Source organism: Dicentrarchus labrax, unplaced genomic scaffold (genome assembly GCF_905237075.1).
Source record: "Dicentrarchus labrax unplaced genomic scaffold, dlabrax2021, whole genome shotgun sequence".
Lineage (NCBI taxonomy): Eukaryota > Metazoa > Chordata > Actinopteri > Moronidae > Dicentrarchus > Dicentrarchus labrax.
Window position 1 is genome coordinate 20,217,233 of NW_026136705.1, and position 14,059 is coordinate 20,231,291.

The window sequence follows — 14,059 nt, forward strand, 5'->3', positions numbered from 1 at the left end:
TTACAGACTCACCTTTAAAGAAAATTCTTGCTGTCCTCTAAAAGATGGCGCTGGTATTTAGATTATTATTATTATTTTCATTATTGATTGATCTGCCAATTGTTACTCTCAACTCTACACCATTATTATTTTTAAATGTCAGGCAATAGTGAAACATATGTTGTTTGTTCCTATGCTCTCGAATCATAAACCATAATAAAGGTATTTTCATATTAAAATGCAGTAAATTAAAGCATCATATATTCCATCATATTGAATATTAGATCAATCACACATTCAGGTTGATTTTATTTGTTCTGTGTGGTGCTTTGTGACATACTGATTATAAGACATCATCCCTATACCAGTGTAATCTGGCCATCATCATAAATTATACACAAATACATTATTTTTAGGTACACAGCAGGTAGAATTAAATAGTTTTTTTCATTGTTGCCATCTGTTTCCTGTGAACTGGTCGACGAGGCTAAGCCTCTGCTTGCTGCCACCATGTTTCTCACTCATGCTGGGAAGGGGAAAAGGCTCAGTGTGCGGAGAGGTCTCGTAGTAAGGACAGACTTTTAGATGAGCAGATATAGGAGGGATGTCGGCCATGTGCCATGAATCCACTGCAGTGAAGAGCTGACTGAACTCCCATACCTGGAGAGAAACAGGAGGAGAGTCAGGAGGAGAGAAAAATATGGATCACAGTTTCATACACATTTCATATGTATATCTCACAGGTTTAGCCTTCCACTTGGCTCCACCATGGGAGTAGGTCTTCCTCTCCCAGCGGAGGGTGACCATCCCTCTCTCTTTCAGCAGTGAGGAGCACACCTCCCTCATGAGCCGAGACACCAGAGCCAGCTGGGACAGGGACAGACTGTCCAGGAAACTGGCCATGTGGCACAGCACCTCATAGGGCAGCGAGCTCAGATAGCCCTCCCCTCCTCCTGCCCGACCTCCTCTCTTCCTCTGAGCAGTGGAGGAGACCGCTGAATTTCCTGGTGGCTGGGTGGGGTCACCCACTGAGTCTTCAAGTGTCGGACGCAAGTTGAAACTCCTCAGCTGCTGGCTTGAGGGATGAAAAGAGGATTTAAGAACATCAGAATCATTGTGTTTTTGTTATCTTAGAATGAACTGTTTTTATCTACAGAGGGAGCGGGTCCTCTTGTATGGAGGCCGTCATGTTGAATCACAATATTTCCACAGCAGTTCAGAAGGGACAAACCAAACACTGGCTCTAGATAGGCCATTTTGTGTAATTTGCGCATTTCATGGCCACTGTATTTTCTCCTACTTGCTGAGCTGTATTCAGATAGTTGCAAGCTGCAAGTTCCCCACTAGATACCATTAAATCCTACACACTGGTCCTTTAACGTTCATTTGGAGCTGTGTTTCTGGTCACCTGATGAATTTAAGCCCAGTATTCACTTAGTTTTAGCTCTGTTTTGGTCTCTACCAACTCTTCAGGTAAATCTCTGTCTCTTTAGCTGCTAAATGCTCCTCTGTGTTCACCAGATGGTCACTTACTGTGTCGTTCTGCTGTTTGGTGCTGAGCAGGTAGTGTATAGTAGCTTTTTAGAGCTTTTTACATGAAAACAGCTGCCTACTGCAGCCAAAAACAACAGTAGGAGAGTGATGAGAAAGAACAAAAACAGTAAAGCTCAGGGGCCGGACAGATAAACAATAAACTGAAACTCACTATAAAGCTCCATAAAGCCAAAGAGAAGTGCAGATTCATAATGCATTGTTATTATAAAAACACTGATTATAGACACTTTAAAATGTTGGGGAAATCTTAAAATACAAATTGTACACAAATATTTGAAACTGGACTGATGAATGTAAGTTGTGCTCACTTGTAGGAGACAGTGGCTTTATGTGTGGAGGGCTGAAACCTCCTCTGGCTGTAGGTGCATCCAAGATACGATAGAGGGCATCTCTGCTCGAACCATCCACTCAGAGACGTCTGGATGTCACTGTGGACGTTTCTGGAAAGGAAATGACGATTAATACGTAAAAGGTGCTTATAACCAAGCCTTTTGCAACTGGTGAACGAATGAAAAAGAGAAGAGACTTCATGCTTAGTCAAACAAAACCACATCAGTAGCATTCACAGACACCTGAAATGTGTGGCGAACTCTCTGCGGTGGAAGGCGTGACCACAGAGGAAGGTGAAGACACAACTGGCTCTGCTGTGTCTGCCGCTCACCCTCTCTGCCTGCAGCTGAAGATGAAGCTTCAGTGGCCTGTCCACCATCACGTCCGCCAGGGTCGTCTTCCCTTTAAACGGAGCCGAGCGGAACGAGTGCGTCTGCGTTCCCACGTCAACATAGAGCCCATCAGTTCCCTTTGACGCGCTGATCTGCATGGAAAATAAAATACTATGAACTTATTGTTCTCACTTCCTTGGTAACTATTCAGCATTTTGTTTATCTCATTGTAAAATGTTACAAAAAGTATAGTCTACATATTTCAGGAAACACTCATGTAGCTTTACTTAATTCCACTTTCATCTCTCTCATCTGGTCATGTTTTTATATTAAATACTGTCATAAATATCTGGCTGACCTTGTGACCCATGACCTCCTCCTCGGCGTGGGCCAGCAGGGTGGTTGCTGCTTCATCACTGAACCAGTCCTCTTCGCTGGCTCCTAGGTCTGATGTGTCCACACTACGAGGCTCACTTTGTGCCCGCGCAGCCGTGTCGTACAGATGAACCCGCTGCCTGTAGTGATAGCTGTCAGGGACCTTATAAAAGGGATACAAGAGAAAATGTTACCCCAGAAGCCAGGAGAGTACACTGAACGCATCTGTTGTACGTTTTTATAAGGTCAGGTTGACTTGTTGATGCTTATTTTAAAGCTCCATTCAGCCGCTTTGGACATTGCATTTGTCAGCACAAGCCAACTGTCTTTTAAAGCAACATTATGTAACTTTTCTGCCTTAAAATAACAGCTTCAAAATCCTTTTGTTATCATAGCAAATTAAGTGGACATCTGTCCATATTTACGACAGTGGTGTATAAGTGAGTTGTACTCTAAAACTGTAGGGGTGCCAAATCACCAGTTCTTACATAATTTTTGCTTTAAAGGCCACTGAAAGGAGGAGATTCATATCAAACGATGTGCAGTTTACAGGATGTCGGTAATTGTAACTGTGACTGCCTGTGCTGTGAATACATTTATAGACTCACTCTGTGTCAGCAAAAAAACAAGAACCAAAAACCATTGTTTAGGAGAACCTTCTACAGTACAGTATGCAATAGCCTAAGATATTTTCTGTTGCATTACATCTTGAAAACACCACACTCACACAGATGAAGCAGATTAGCTAAATTTCGAATACTGATACTTTACTTTAATATTTAAAATGAGGGGCTTTAATGTTGTTGAGTGCAGTTTTATCTGGGTGGAGCGCTTCCATTCTTAAATATGCTTTAACAGAAGCTTACATCACTTTGGTTGATTTTATTATTTTACAATAAATAAATGTAGCTTGAAATCATCACCTTGAAAGAGCGCAGGGTCTGGACTGGGATGGGCTCCAGGCTGCCATAGACAAAATCCTTTTCCCTCGGTGTACAGGCCTGGATATGTCCGAAGTTGAGCAGCATGCGGCCATGATGCACCACATACATGGTGTACTCCTGCGGGCTGAGGTCTGTCCTTAGACGCTCCAGCACTCCTTCCTGCCACGGGGCATGCCCTGTTGCGTCTGTTGGGGGGCAGTTTTGGGGATCAGCCTCACCATCTTTCCCTGTGTCTTTGTGGTCGGCACATGTTTCTTTAACCCCGCCATCCTGCCTCTGGGTCTTCACCTTCTCACCAGGTTTTGGGTTTTGTTTGGGATTGTTTTGGTTTGCCTCAGCGACAGCACAGCCACCTCTCTCCATGCTGAACATCATCTCAGACATGTTGTATTTCTCTTTGCTGAAGCTGAAGTCTTGCCCCACACTGCTCTGCACTGTCTCTTCAACAAGGTTGCACAAGTGGGGAGGTTTACAGGAGAAATGTTAACACAATAGATGAGGGAAGAAGAACAGAAGCCGTATTATTTTGTATATTTAAAAAGATACACTTTTGAAATATTGGTCATTACAAGTTATATTATATATGTGTCTGTAAAGACTTTTGTTCCAAGAATAGTGTATGTTAATAACATTTTCCTGATTGGTGCACATACTGACATCACATTGTTGCTGAGCCCCGCCCACTTCAAACTGGTGAGAGGAGCTCAGAGAGAAAAACAGAAATATCTTGTGTGAAATAACCAACATTTTTCTCAATTCCCAAGATTGTGTATTAATTTAAGTCCACCTCACTTATAGAAAAGGGCTGATAAAATATTTACAGGTTTCAGGCTTTCAGGGCCTTTAAAGTGACTCTTAACTCTATCAATTACTCATAATGGACCAGGCATAATTTCCCAGAAGAGGCATCTTTTAAAATGTGGTCATCTCATGTTGTACCAAAACAGCACTTTAATTTACCTTCATTAATATCTTCGTTTGTGAAACCATTGACAAACTCTCCAGTTGCCGTCTCCTCTTTCTTCTCATCCATTATTTCCTCCTCTTCTGCCTCCATCAGCTCTGGATAGAGCGGCTTCATTTTTAGGCGCCCATAAAGCTCTGACTGATCAACCAGAGCCATGGCGAGATCCAGAGCCTCCCCCTGCTGCTCATTTTCCTTTATCACATTCTCCTGCAGGGCTATGTTGCTGTGTGGGTTTGTGTCATCGGTCGGCCAGCGGAGCCACTCCATGGAGCAACACACCACACTGGCCGGACACACCTGCAAGTGAGCTGCCTGCGAGGAGCGAAGCAGGTGCACCGGGCAGCCGTACCCAGCGTTGAGGCAGGGGACCCTCACGTTAGGGCAGAGCAGCAGGTGATCCTCCTCTTTGCACAGGTGGAAGATAGCTCCACAGAGCAGACGGCAGGGGATGACTGCACAGCACACAGAGACCTCCACCCGCGCCCTGCAGCGCCGGCTGTAGCAGGAGTCACAGTGGACATGCTGTCGCACCCTGGAGGCTCGAGAACGATGACTCTGATTGGATGAGAAAGAAAAACAGTGGAGCCAACTAGGATGAAAAAATAATTAAGGAGAAAGCTGTCAGAGAGCTAAAGCATATCAATTATTGGTACATCAAGGCTGTATAATGCTTAATCCTTACTTCAACCCCAATAATTATAACTGTAAAGTCGGTGACTCACCATTTCAGATGTTTTATAATACTGCAAGAGAAAAACAGAAAATTGACATATATTCATAATCTGTAAAATGATGTAACGTGATCCCCAACCTGTTTGGCCTGTGACCCCTGAAAACAAAACAATGTCACCAGCAGTCGCACATGTCAACCAAAGAGTGATATTTGAATGATTTTTAAAGGCCCGAAATAGCAAAATTATCTAGTAATTCTCAAAATGTTTAGGGTAGCTTGGGGTATTTTTCTTTTGGTTTCCTAACCTGTTCTCTCTTGACCCCCTAAATGAGCACAATACAGTATAAATCTAAGTTAACTGAACCCCCAGGATGGGAACCAGTGATATAGGCCACACAACAAATCAGCAGCACATTTTGCACTGATGCAACAACAACAACTTGTCCTTCATGCACTGTGAGCATAACACAAATGTTCCAAAGCACTCATTCATCAGTTGAATGTCTGACAGAAAAAATCTCAACGGTAATCGTATGAGCACTAAAAAAGAAGAATTTAACTTCTACAGTTGTATCACGAGTTGTTTCACTGTGCTGCAATTTAAATGAACACAAATAGACATTATCAAGGCATTTCAACTCATTCACAATGGGATCAAACCTTATCTGGACAAAGGTCTTACCAAGGTGCCACCGCAAGACGTGTTTCCTCTCTAAGGGTTTATAGTGTTGCGTTCGGTCTCTCGTGCTCTTTGAACTGGCAGGTTAAAATTAGCCAAGAAGCCCCCAAGTAGCTTCAGCAGGAGAAATAACTCCCCCTCAGTTTCTCACTCTGCTGCAGTGGATTCAAGTCACAGCCAAACCTCATCTGAAATCTCCTCATTCTGGGGAGGAATTAATGTGTCTATGGAGAATACACAGCTAATCTTCTTGTTAGAATGACAGAATGACATAAAATACACACTGGCTGTGTTTTGGTTACACTTAAATTAAACACTAGAGGTCAAGACTCAGCCTCATTTTGCTCGCCGCAGGTTGAAATCAATTCTACTCAGGACCACAACATGAATAAAAGGGAAGAAGGTAATTTCCTGATGTAAGTGCCTGAGGGGGCTGGTAACCCAAACCATGTTACCGACCACCTGTGTAACATTTCTCTGTCAGTGCTCAGCTCTATTTATAACACAGACACACACTTGTCAGACACTTTGGTCTTTAAAGCACGGCATGTGAAGGAGCGTTCACAACTCTTACAGCGGTAGGCTAAAGACTGTAATTCACTCTTCCCATTATGCCAGAGGACTCTGCTGGTTTCTCACCATTGTGTGTTTACATTGTACAGCTGATTGTATTGTGAGACTGTGTGATTCATAGTTTCTTCTCTGTTTGCAGGACAGACCTCCAGCTTCAAATAAACCCTGGTGCCAGAGGATCTGAAGCATGGTATGGTTTCATTTTGCAACTCTAAGATCAAATGGACAGTTTTCTCCTGAAGTAGCTTTAAGTTTGTTAAAAAGCATCTTCATCTCCACATCCCATTTATCATATGCAGAATATTCTGTTTTGGTTTGTGGTTGATGTTGAAGAAAGTTAAATTTTTATGGCTGAACTATTCCATCAAATGGAAATACTGTGGAAATCTTTTGCATCATTTATACACAAATTCATCAAATTCAGCCTGACATATTTGTTATCTTTAGAAACTTTGAGAATCTCCTCCAGACTTTAAATTAAAGATCTGTTGGTTTGAACTATGTTTGAACCCACCTGTGGGTCAGTGAAGTTAACAGAAACACAAAAGTAAAATGGAAATGTATTATGTTACTATTCTATGCTTTCACTAAATTAGTTTAAAATAAAAACTGCTGATTTAGTGTCTTTTCTTTATTCTGATAAACCCAATCAGAGTCATCGTTCTCGAGCCTCAAGGGTGCGACAGCATGTCCACTGTGACTCCTGCTACACCCGGCGCTGCAGGGCGCGAGTGGAGGTCTCTGTGTGCTGTGCAGTCATCCCCTGCCGCCTGCTCTGTGGAGCTATCTTCCACCTGTGCAAAGAGGAGGACCACCTGCTGCTCTGCCCTAATGTGAGGGTCCCCTGCCTCAATGCTGAGTACGGCTGCCCGGTCCACCTGCCTCGCTTCTCGCAGGCAGCTCACCTCCAGGTGTGTCCGGCCAGCGTGGTGTGTTGCTCCATGGAGTGGAACCGCTGGCCGGCCAACGACGCCCATTCTTATCCAAACACAGAGCTGCATGAAAACCTGCTGATGGAAAGAGAGCAGGGAGGATGTCTGGACCTGGCCATGGCCCTGAAAGACCAGGACCGCCTGTTTCACTCCTTGAAGATGAGGAGACTTTTCCCAGAGCTCATCCAGAGTGTGGAGGAGGAGGAGAAAGAGGAAGAGAGGAGGGAAGAGGAGAGGAGGAAGCAGAAAAAGGCTGCAGCGAAGGCAGCTGAAAAGGAAACGAGAGGTCACACCTGGGAGTCTTTTAACAAGTTTGACCTCCATAACCATGATGAGAAAGATGATGAGGAAGAAGATGAGGTTGAGGTAGAATATGAGCAGGAGCTAACACAGGAGGAGAGAGAGGCTATAGCCATAGGCTCGGGGGTGAATGCTGATCTGTTAGAAAACTACAATGCCTGGGAGCGCATGTTCAGTATGGAGATGGGTGGCTGCAGGGAGACTGAAGGGGCAGCTAGTACAGGCATAGACCAACAGAGACTGGCTGCAGGGAGAGGAAAGGGCCTGGCCACTCTGACAGAGGAAGATACAGCAGATACCTGTATGGGTGCCACAGCATCAGACACCTGCAGACAGGTGAGCAGTGCATGCATGGCTTCCTCGACATCCTCCGCCGCCTATCTCGCTGGAAAGCTGAAGACATTTGTGTACGGACATGTGGAGCCGATGAAGATTATCACTGTGCGTACCTTTAAAATCCCAACCAGCTTCTCTGCCAGGCAGGGCCGCATCCGCAACCCTGGTTTCTACAAGAAGGAGAGTCAAGCTGTGGACACCAGCGACCTCGGGGTGGCGCTAGAGGAGATGCCAGTGTGGGAGGAAATTCAGGTAAGAGAGAGAAATTCATCCTACTTATATGCACTTATTGTTATTATGAAGTTTTACCTGAGTTTTGGTCACTTGGGGGCAGTCTAAACAAGCTGAGAACATAATGCTGACATATCATCACTTTATAAAGTTAAAGTCACAATTTCTTTAGTTTAGTTCAGAATCAGAAATACTTTATTGATCTCTGGGGGGGAATGTGTTGTGCTAAAGTTGCAAGACATTAAAGAAATATAAATAAACAATACATTTTGGTCTCCACCATCTCCTGTGGGAAATATCTGTCTCTCAAGCTTCTCTTCATATGTTGATTTACGGCGTGCAGGTAGAGTACAGTAAAGTCTGCGGCCAATAAACCAGAACAATGAGTTGAAAGATGCTACAGAGCTGAGAAGAAGTGAGTTCTGACACTCATTGCTATGAGTGACACCCCTCACATTACACAATTATTTCATCTATTGTTTTAAAAAAAAAAGATTATAACCCTTTAAATGTCTCATGAGCGTGGGTTTTCCTTAGAGACGGTCAAGCCAAATTGTATTACACATCTATATATATATTTATATATATCTTATTTACATGCTGCAGAAGAATTTTATTGACAAATACAAAAAGTGCTGGAATAATTAGTCTATTAATCAATTTGTCAATCAACAGAACTTTAATCAACAACAGTTTTTCATAATAAATCTGTTATTTAAGTTCTAAAGAAATCAAATAAAAAGTTCTTTGGGTTTTTGAGTGCTGGTTGGAAAAAGTAATTTGAAGATTGTTACTTTGGGCTCTGGAACATTGTAATCTAATATTTTTAACATTTTATAGATCGAATATTTTGTGGGAGAATATGAATATGATGATGGAATTGCCTGTTTTCATCATACAGATAATCTTCTCCATTAAAGTTTTTTTCAACATCTTGAATCTATTAATTGAAGAAATAATGAAGCCATATTTAAAACAGGACACCATAATTTGCACGTTTTAAAAGAACATTTTAACATTCAGATACATCAGTTTACTTGTTCAGATGAGTTCAGTGCCATCATTATTCATCATTATTCCTCAGGCTTCCCTGCTGTGCTCACTAGAGAAGGAGCAAAGGGGTCACCTTATTGCAGAGAGCGTATGCACAGATGGTCTGTTACAAGATGAAGGCACACAGACGTACAACTTCCTGTCTGCTCCTTTCCGGAGAAACACGTCGCTGGCTGACCTGACCGCCACAAAACCGCTGGAGCTGAACCTTCAGCTGCAGGTGGAGAGCGTCACCAGCCGACACCACAAGGCCAGCTCCGCCTTCACCTTCCTCTGTGGACACACCTTCCAGCGCAGAGAATATGGCAAACATTATAAGTTGGTTCCTGCTTTTTTCGAATCTGTATTTTTTTTCCTGCATGCATGGGGATGTAACAATTTTTATTAGTGTCCCAAAATATTAAGTTCCTTCATAAAGGAATCAAGTCAGATATGGGAAAAAATTCCAATATCAATCCAAGTTTGTGTTTAAACTTATACTAGATCATAACACAAATGGTTTATAAAGTACTTCTATTATCATTGTTGTTACTTTATTCTGTAGAAATCACTGACCCAATCTGATTTGTCCTAATGCATTAAACACCACCCGTCTAATACTCAGTATGTTGTCATGTGCAGGAACATCCACAGCGACATCCAGATGGGTGTGAATGGATGGTTTGAGCAGAGATGTCCCCTGGCGTACCTGGGATGCACCTACAGCCAGAAAAGGTTGCAGCCCTCCACACATGAAGCCAATGTCACCTACAAGTGAGATAAAACTAATAGTTCATCTTTATTATTGTGTTAAAAGGTCCAATTTCAGTTTCAACATTCAGCAATGGTATATAGTATTCATATGTATGTTTTCATTTCATTGAAAATAAGAGCCGTTGTGATTTTGTTACCTTAGGTTACATGTTGAATTGCCATTTTTCTATATTAACCCAGAAGGGACAAACCAAATGCTGGCTGTGGATGTGGCCTTTCGCTGATTTTACAGCCACCGTAGTTTCTCCTTCATGCTTGGTTTCAGTTGGTTGCAATCTGCAGTCTCACCGCTAGATACCACGAAATCTTACACACTGGTCCTTTAATTAGATCAGTAAACTGATCCATTGTTATTATAAAAAGATTGATTACAGCAGATTTAAGTTTTAGTGTCACTTTAAAGTTGCATTTAAGAATCTACAACTTTATCTACAAATCAAACTCAAAGGGTGACTTTTTAAGCACCTTTACACATAATAGTGTGTACATACACGTGTGTACTACTACTATATGTGTGAAACAAGATATATATATATACAGCCTTTTGTGACTCCAGAGTGAAATCTAATGTCAGTTGGGTCTTTAGACTACAAATTTAGGCCACCAGCTCAAGGCTACATTAGCTACTGTTAGCACAACACAGCTGAATATCCCACCAAGCTGTTGGCAGTCACGTTGCATTGTGGGCAATGTAGGCACCAGGTTTTGACAAGGTAGAAGAATGTGTGAAATATGTTTTTTGTTGTCTATTGTGAGTTCGACAGTGTTATACTGTAGTGAGTGTAGTGCTCTTTTAACCAATACTGCGAAGGATCGACTTCTTTCAAACAAAGCAGAAAGAGTGGTGAATTAGACCTGAAGTCCTGTATAGTTGCATCCTTTCACCTTTAGCACTGCCCTGCATTACAGAGCCCTTACAAGTGGAAATATGTAAGAGGTGTCAAGTGTCCAGCAATAGTTAAAATCCATTAAGTCTCAGCAGCAGGCAAAGTATTGCCATCTTTGATTCTCTGATATTATTCAAGAAGCCTTTTAATTCCCTGCAGATAAATTACAACCATGCAGGGCTGTAAAAATCTACTGTAATGCACCTTTAAAGACCGCAGTTTCAACTTTGCTTTCAGTGAGGATCTAGGCTGCTTTAGCCTGCATCCCATCATCCCTGTCTCTCTGGGTGACACCTCCCAGCCGTCCAGGAGCGCAGCGGTCTCCTCCGCCGCTCAGAGGAAGAGAGGAGGCCGGTCAGGAGGAGGGGACGACTCTCTGAGCTCGCTGCCGTACGAGGTGCTGTGCCACATGGCAAGTTTCCTGGACAGCCTGTCCCTGTCCCAGCTGGCTCTGGTGTCCCAGCTCATGAGGCAAGTGTGCTCCTCGCTCCTGCAGGAGAGAGGGATGGTCACCCTCCACTGGGAGAGGAAGACATACTCACACGGAGGAGCCAAGTGGAGGGTGAAGCAGAGGGTAAGGACCAGTGTGTCCGTCAGGAGCATTTATGAGGAGAGGTTGTAGCTGTTGCTTTCATCAGCAACATCTGGGCAGTTTAGAAGATTTCCAAATTAATAGTAGTATAATTAAAAAAATAGAAATTGATGGAGAGTATTTGTACTTACTTATTTAAAGGCATTTCCATTTTATGGTTCTTTATACTTCCACTCAACAACATTTCAGAGAGAAATATTGTACTTTTTACTTCACTACATTTATTTGACAGCTGCAGTTACATCTGTATGTGAAGGTTTGGCCATACCCTGACAAATATCATATTTTGGTGATTTTTTTCATTAAAAAGATGTAAACACAGCATCTTGACGGTAAGGAACATACAATGCAATATTTGCAGCAAACATTCATGCATTGTTTTGGTTTCTTTAATAAATTAATCAATATAAAAAACTAAAATCATCATTGTGGCATATGCAAAGGTTTGTGCAACCTAAAAGTTCTGCAGTCTCAGACCTTCATCAGTTCGTTTGGCCTGAGGCATGAGAATAGTTTCAACCTTTTACAAATACTCTGACTTTTCAAAACCTTGTGTAAACTCTCACCAACAACGGGTTCCTCAAAGCAGCTGTGTAAGACTGATAATGAAAGTTATTGATGTCCACAATGCAGGAGAAGGCAACAAGAAGATAGCAAAGCTTGCAGGTTCTACAGTGTGAAATGTCATTAAGAGACGGTAATTTAGGGGAACTGTGGAGGTCGAGATGAGATCTGGAAGACCAAGAAAACTCTCGGAGAGAACTGCTCGTATGGTCTCTCACTGGTCAGAAAGGCAAATCAAACATCATAGCATCTGTTAAAAAGCTGAAGCTGAAAGGAAGAAACAAAATAATGATCGAAAGTCACCTCCTATCCTCCATGGACCACCTCAAGAGAAGCAAGCTGAAGGTTTTAGAATGGCCCTCACAGTCCCCTGACTTAAATATCATTAAAAATCTGTTAGGTCTGCTAGACTACCCATGAATTTTGTATAACTAGAAGCCTTTTGCAAGGAAGAATGGAGAGAAAAATCACAAATACAAGAACTAATAGACTTTAAGCTGGTTACGCAAAACATTTGCAAGCTGTGATATCTACTGACAGTGTAGGGGCTGAAACCTTTGCACATGCCACAAAGATGTTTTTATTTTTCACAATTTATATTTCACATAAGTAAATATATAATGTGCTTACAAATAACAGCACATCAGTATCTAATTGGTGCCCTTTCAATGTATCAGATGTCTTTAAATTTTTCCACGAAGAAACATTTCCGCTCTAAACTTCTCATTTTGTTTCATTTAAATACACTATTTGACTCTTAATGGGGAAAAATTATCCAACATTTCACGGAAAAAATGAAATAAAAGTCAAAAAAATATAAACACATTTGTGTAGCAGAACTTTTATTTTCTTCTCTCCTCTTCCACGAATCATCTCACGACTCCCTCAGATTGATAACCCAGTAGGTTGGGAACCCCTGGACGTAACCACTGTATATAAAGTAGTTCAAACGACCTCCCCTCCACCAGCTAGAGCACATTGATCCATCAGTACAATCTAATATTGTCATATATAAGTAAATATCACTCACAGGGGCCATTTTACTACTAAGTACATTTACTTTTGATACCTAAAGTGCTGATAATACTTATTATTGTTGTATTTTAGCATCTGGACAGTCACTGCTTAAAGTTATTAAACTATGAAATAAAGTTTTCAATAATAATAAATAATAATAAAGTCGTCTGTTTCTCTCTGTGACTTCAGGTATGGCAATTCAGCACCTTGTTCACACCTGTGGACACTTGGTGCTTTCAGGATGTGCCGTCCATGTCCGAGCACCTGAAGATGTGTCCTTACTATGAGAGAGAGTGCAGGACGGAGAAGATTCACCTGCCGCGCATCAAAGAGGAAGTCCAAACCAAAACAAGCTGCAAAGGTCCCACTCTGGTCAACTTGTTCCAGCAGAAAAGGATCATGATGTAGTGTAAAGCGCTGACATGCTACTGTGTGCTGCTCTAATCTGTTGTTATAAAACAAGGACCTTGTTGCATGTTGTCCACTCTTTTCCCTGCTGCTGCCGTCCACTGTAATTTAAATATAAAGGAGAAAAATGCCATTAAAAACAATAAAAACACGAGTCCTGAGATTAATGTTTAGACTTTAAACTTTGAGTTATGTTACCAGAAAAAAGTTATTTATGTCCAAAATAAACTAAATAAAGACACTAAGGTTATCAGAAAGCCACTGATGTTTTGATTCAGGTGTTTCTATCACTAGTTTAAATAATTAGGAACAAATCAGGATAAGAGTGAACAAATCCAGCTGTGAGTCAGGTTCACATACAACTCTTCCAATAATTCACTCACTTTATACATTTGAAATGCAGTTATTAATGTTCATTGTAGACACTGAATTTACATTTTTGTAATAACATAACATGAACAAATACTTGTATGGTTGTATATAATAATGTCCCCTTTGATGAATAGCTTAGTTATTAAATTGAACTGACAATATGTTATTAGATCATCAGAGTTACACTAAACACAGCTTAGACAGTATA

The 14,059-nt window shown here is 41.7% G+C and overlaps 2 protein-coding genes across 6 annotated transcripts; one reads left to right on the forward strand and one right to left on the reverse strand.

The window, feature by feature from the left end:
- Nucleotides 1-271: 271 nt before the first annotated feature.
- Nucleotides 272-5,924, reverse strand: LOC127364462 (F-box only protein 40-like). Of its 2 annotated transcripts, none has more exons than XM_051402046.1 (9): nt 5,837-5,924; nt 5,204-5,224; nt 4,475-5,036; nt 3,494-3,948; nt 2,554-2,733; nt 2,106-2,347; nt 1,842-1,973; nt 721-1,054; nt 272-639 (listed from the first exon to the last, which is right to left on the reverse strand). In XM_051402046.1, exons 2-9 carry the CDS (start codon nt 5,204-5,206, stop codon nt 427-429), a joined length of 2,121 nt encoding a protein of 706 aa, XP_051258006.1. In that variant the 5' UTR covers nt 5,207-5,224; nt 5,837-5,924; the 3' UTR covers nt 272-426. The 2 variants fall into 2 exon arrangements, with proteins under 2 accessions (XP_051258006.1, XP_051258005.1); XM_051402045.1 differs by having other exon boundaries at nt 3,494-3,954.
- Nucleotides 5,925-6,150: 226 nt separating this feature from the next.
- Nucleotides 6,151-13,633, forward strand: LOC127364461 (F-box only protein 40-like). Of its 4 annotated transcripts, none has more exons than XM_051402042.1 (7): nt 6,151-6,236; nt 6,546-6,596; nt 7,060-8,226; nt 9,290-9,576; nt 9,880-10,011; nt 11,136-11,472; nt 13,261-13,633. In XM_051402042.1, exons 2-7 carry the CDS (start codon nt 6,594-6,596, stop codon nt 13,477-13,479), a joined length of 2,145 nt encoding a protein of 714 aa, XP_051258002.1. In that variant the 5' UTR covers nt 6,151-6,236; nt 6,546-6,593; the 3' UTR covers nt 13,480-13,633. The 4 variants fall into 4 exon arrangements, with proteins under 4 accessions (XP_051258002.1, XP_051258001.1, XP_051258000.1 ...); XM_051402041.1 differs by having other exon boundaries at nt 6,152-6,249; XM_051402040.1 differs by lacking the exon at nt 6,151-6,236 and adding an exon at nt 6,345-6,411.
- The last annotated feature ends 426 nt before the right edge of the window (nt 13,634-14,059 follow it).

Coding starts and splice junctions, on each gene's coding strand:
- LOC127364461 (XM_051402042.1), top strand. Junction 8,227..9,289: donor CAGTGTGGGAGGAAATTCAG/GTAAGAGAGAGA, acceptor ATTATTCCTCAG/GCTTCCCTGCTGTGCTCACT. Junction 11,473..13,260: donor AGTGGAGGGTGAAGCAGAGG/GTAAGGACCAGT, acceptor CTGTGACTTCAG/GTATGGCAATTCAGCACCTT.
- LOC127364462 (XM_051402045.1), bottom strand. Junction 2,348..2,553: donor AGGAGGTCATGGGTCACAAG/GTCAGCCAGATA, acceptor TTTTCCATGCAG/ATCAGCGCGTCAAAGGGAAC. Junction 640..720: donor CCAAGTGGAAGGCTAAACCT/GTGAGATATACA, acceptor GTTTCTCTCCAG/GTATGGGAGTTCAGTCAGCT.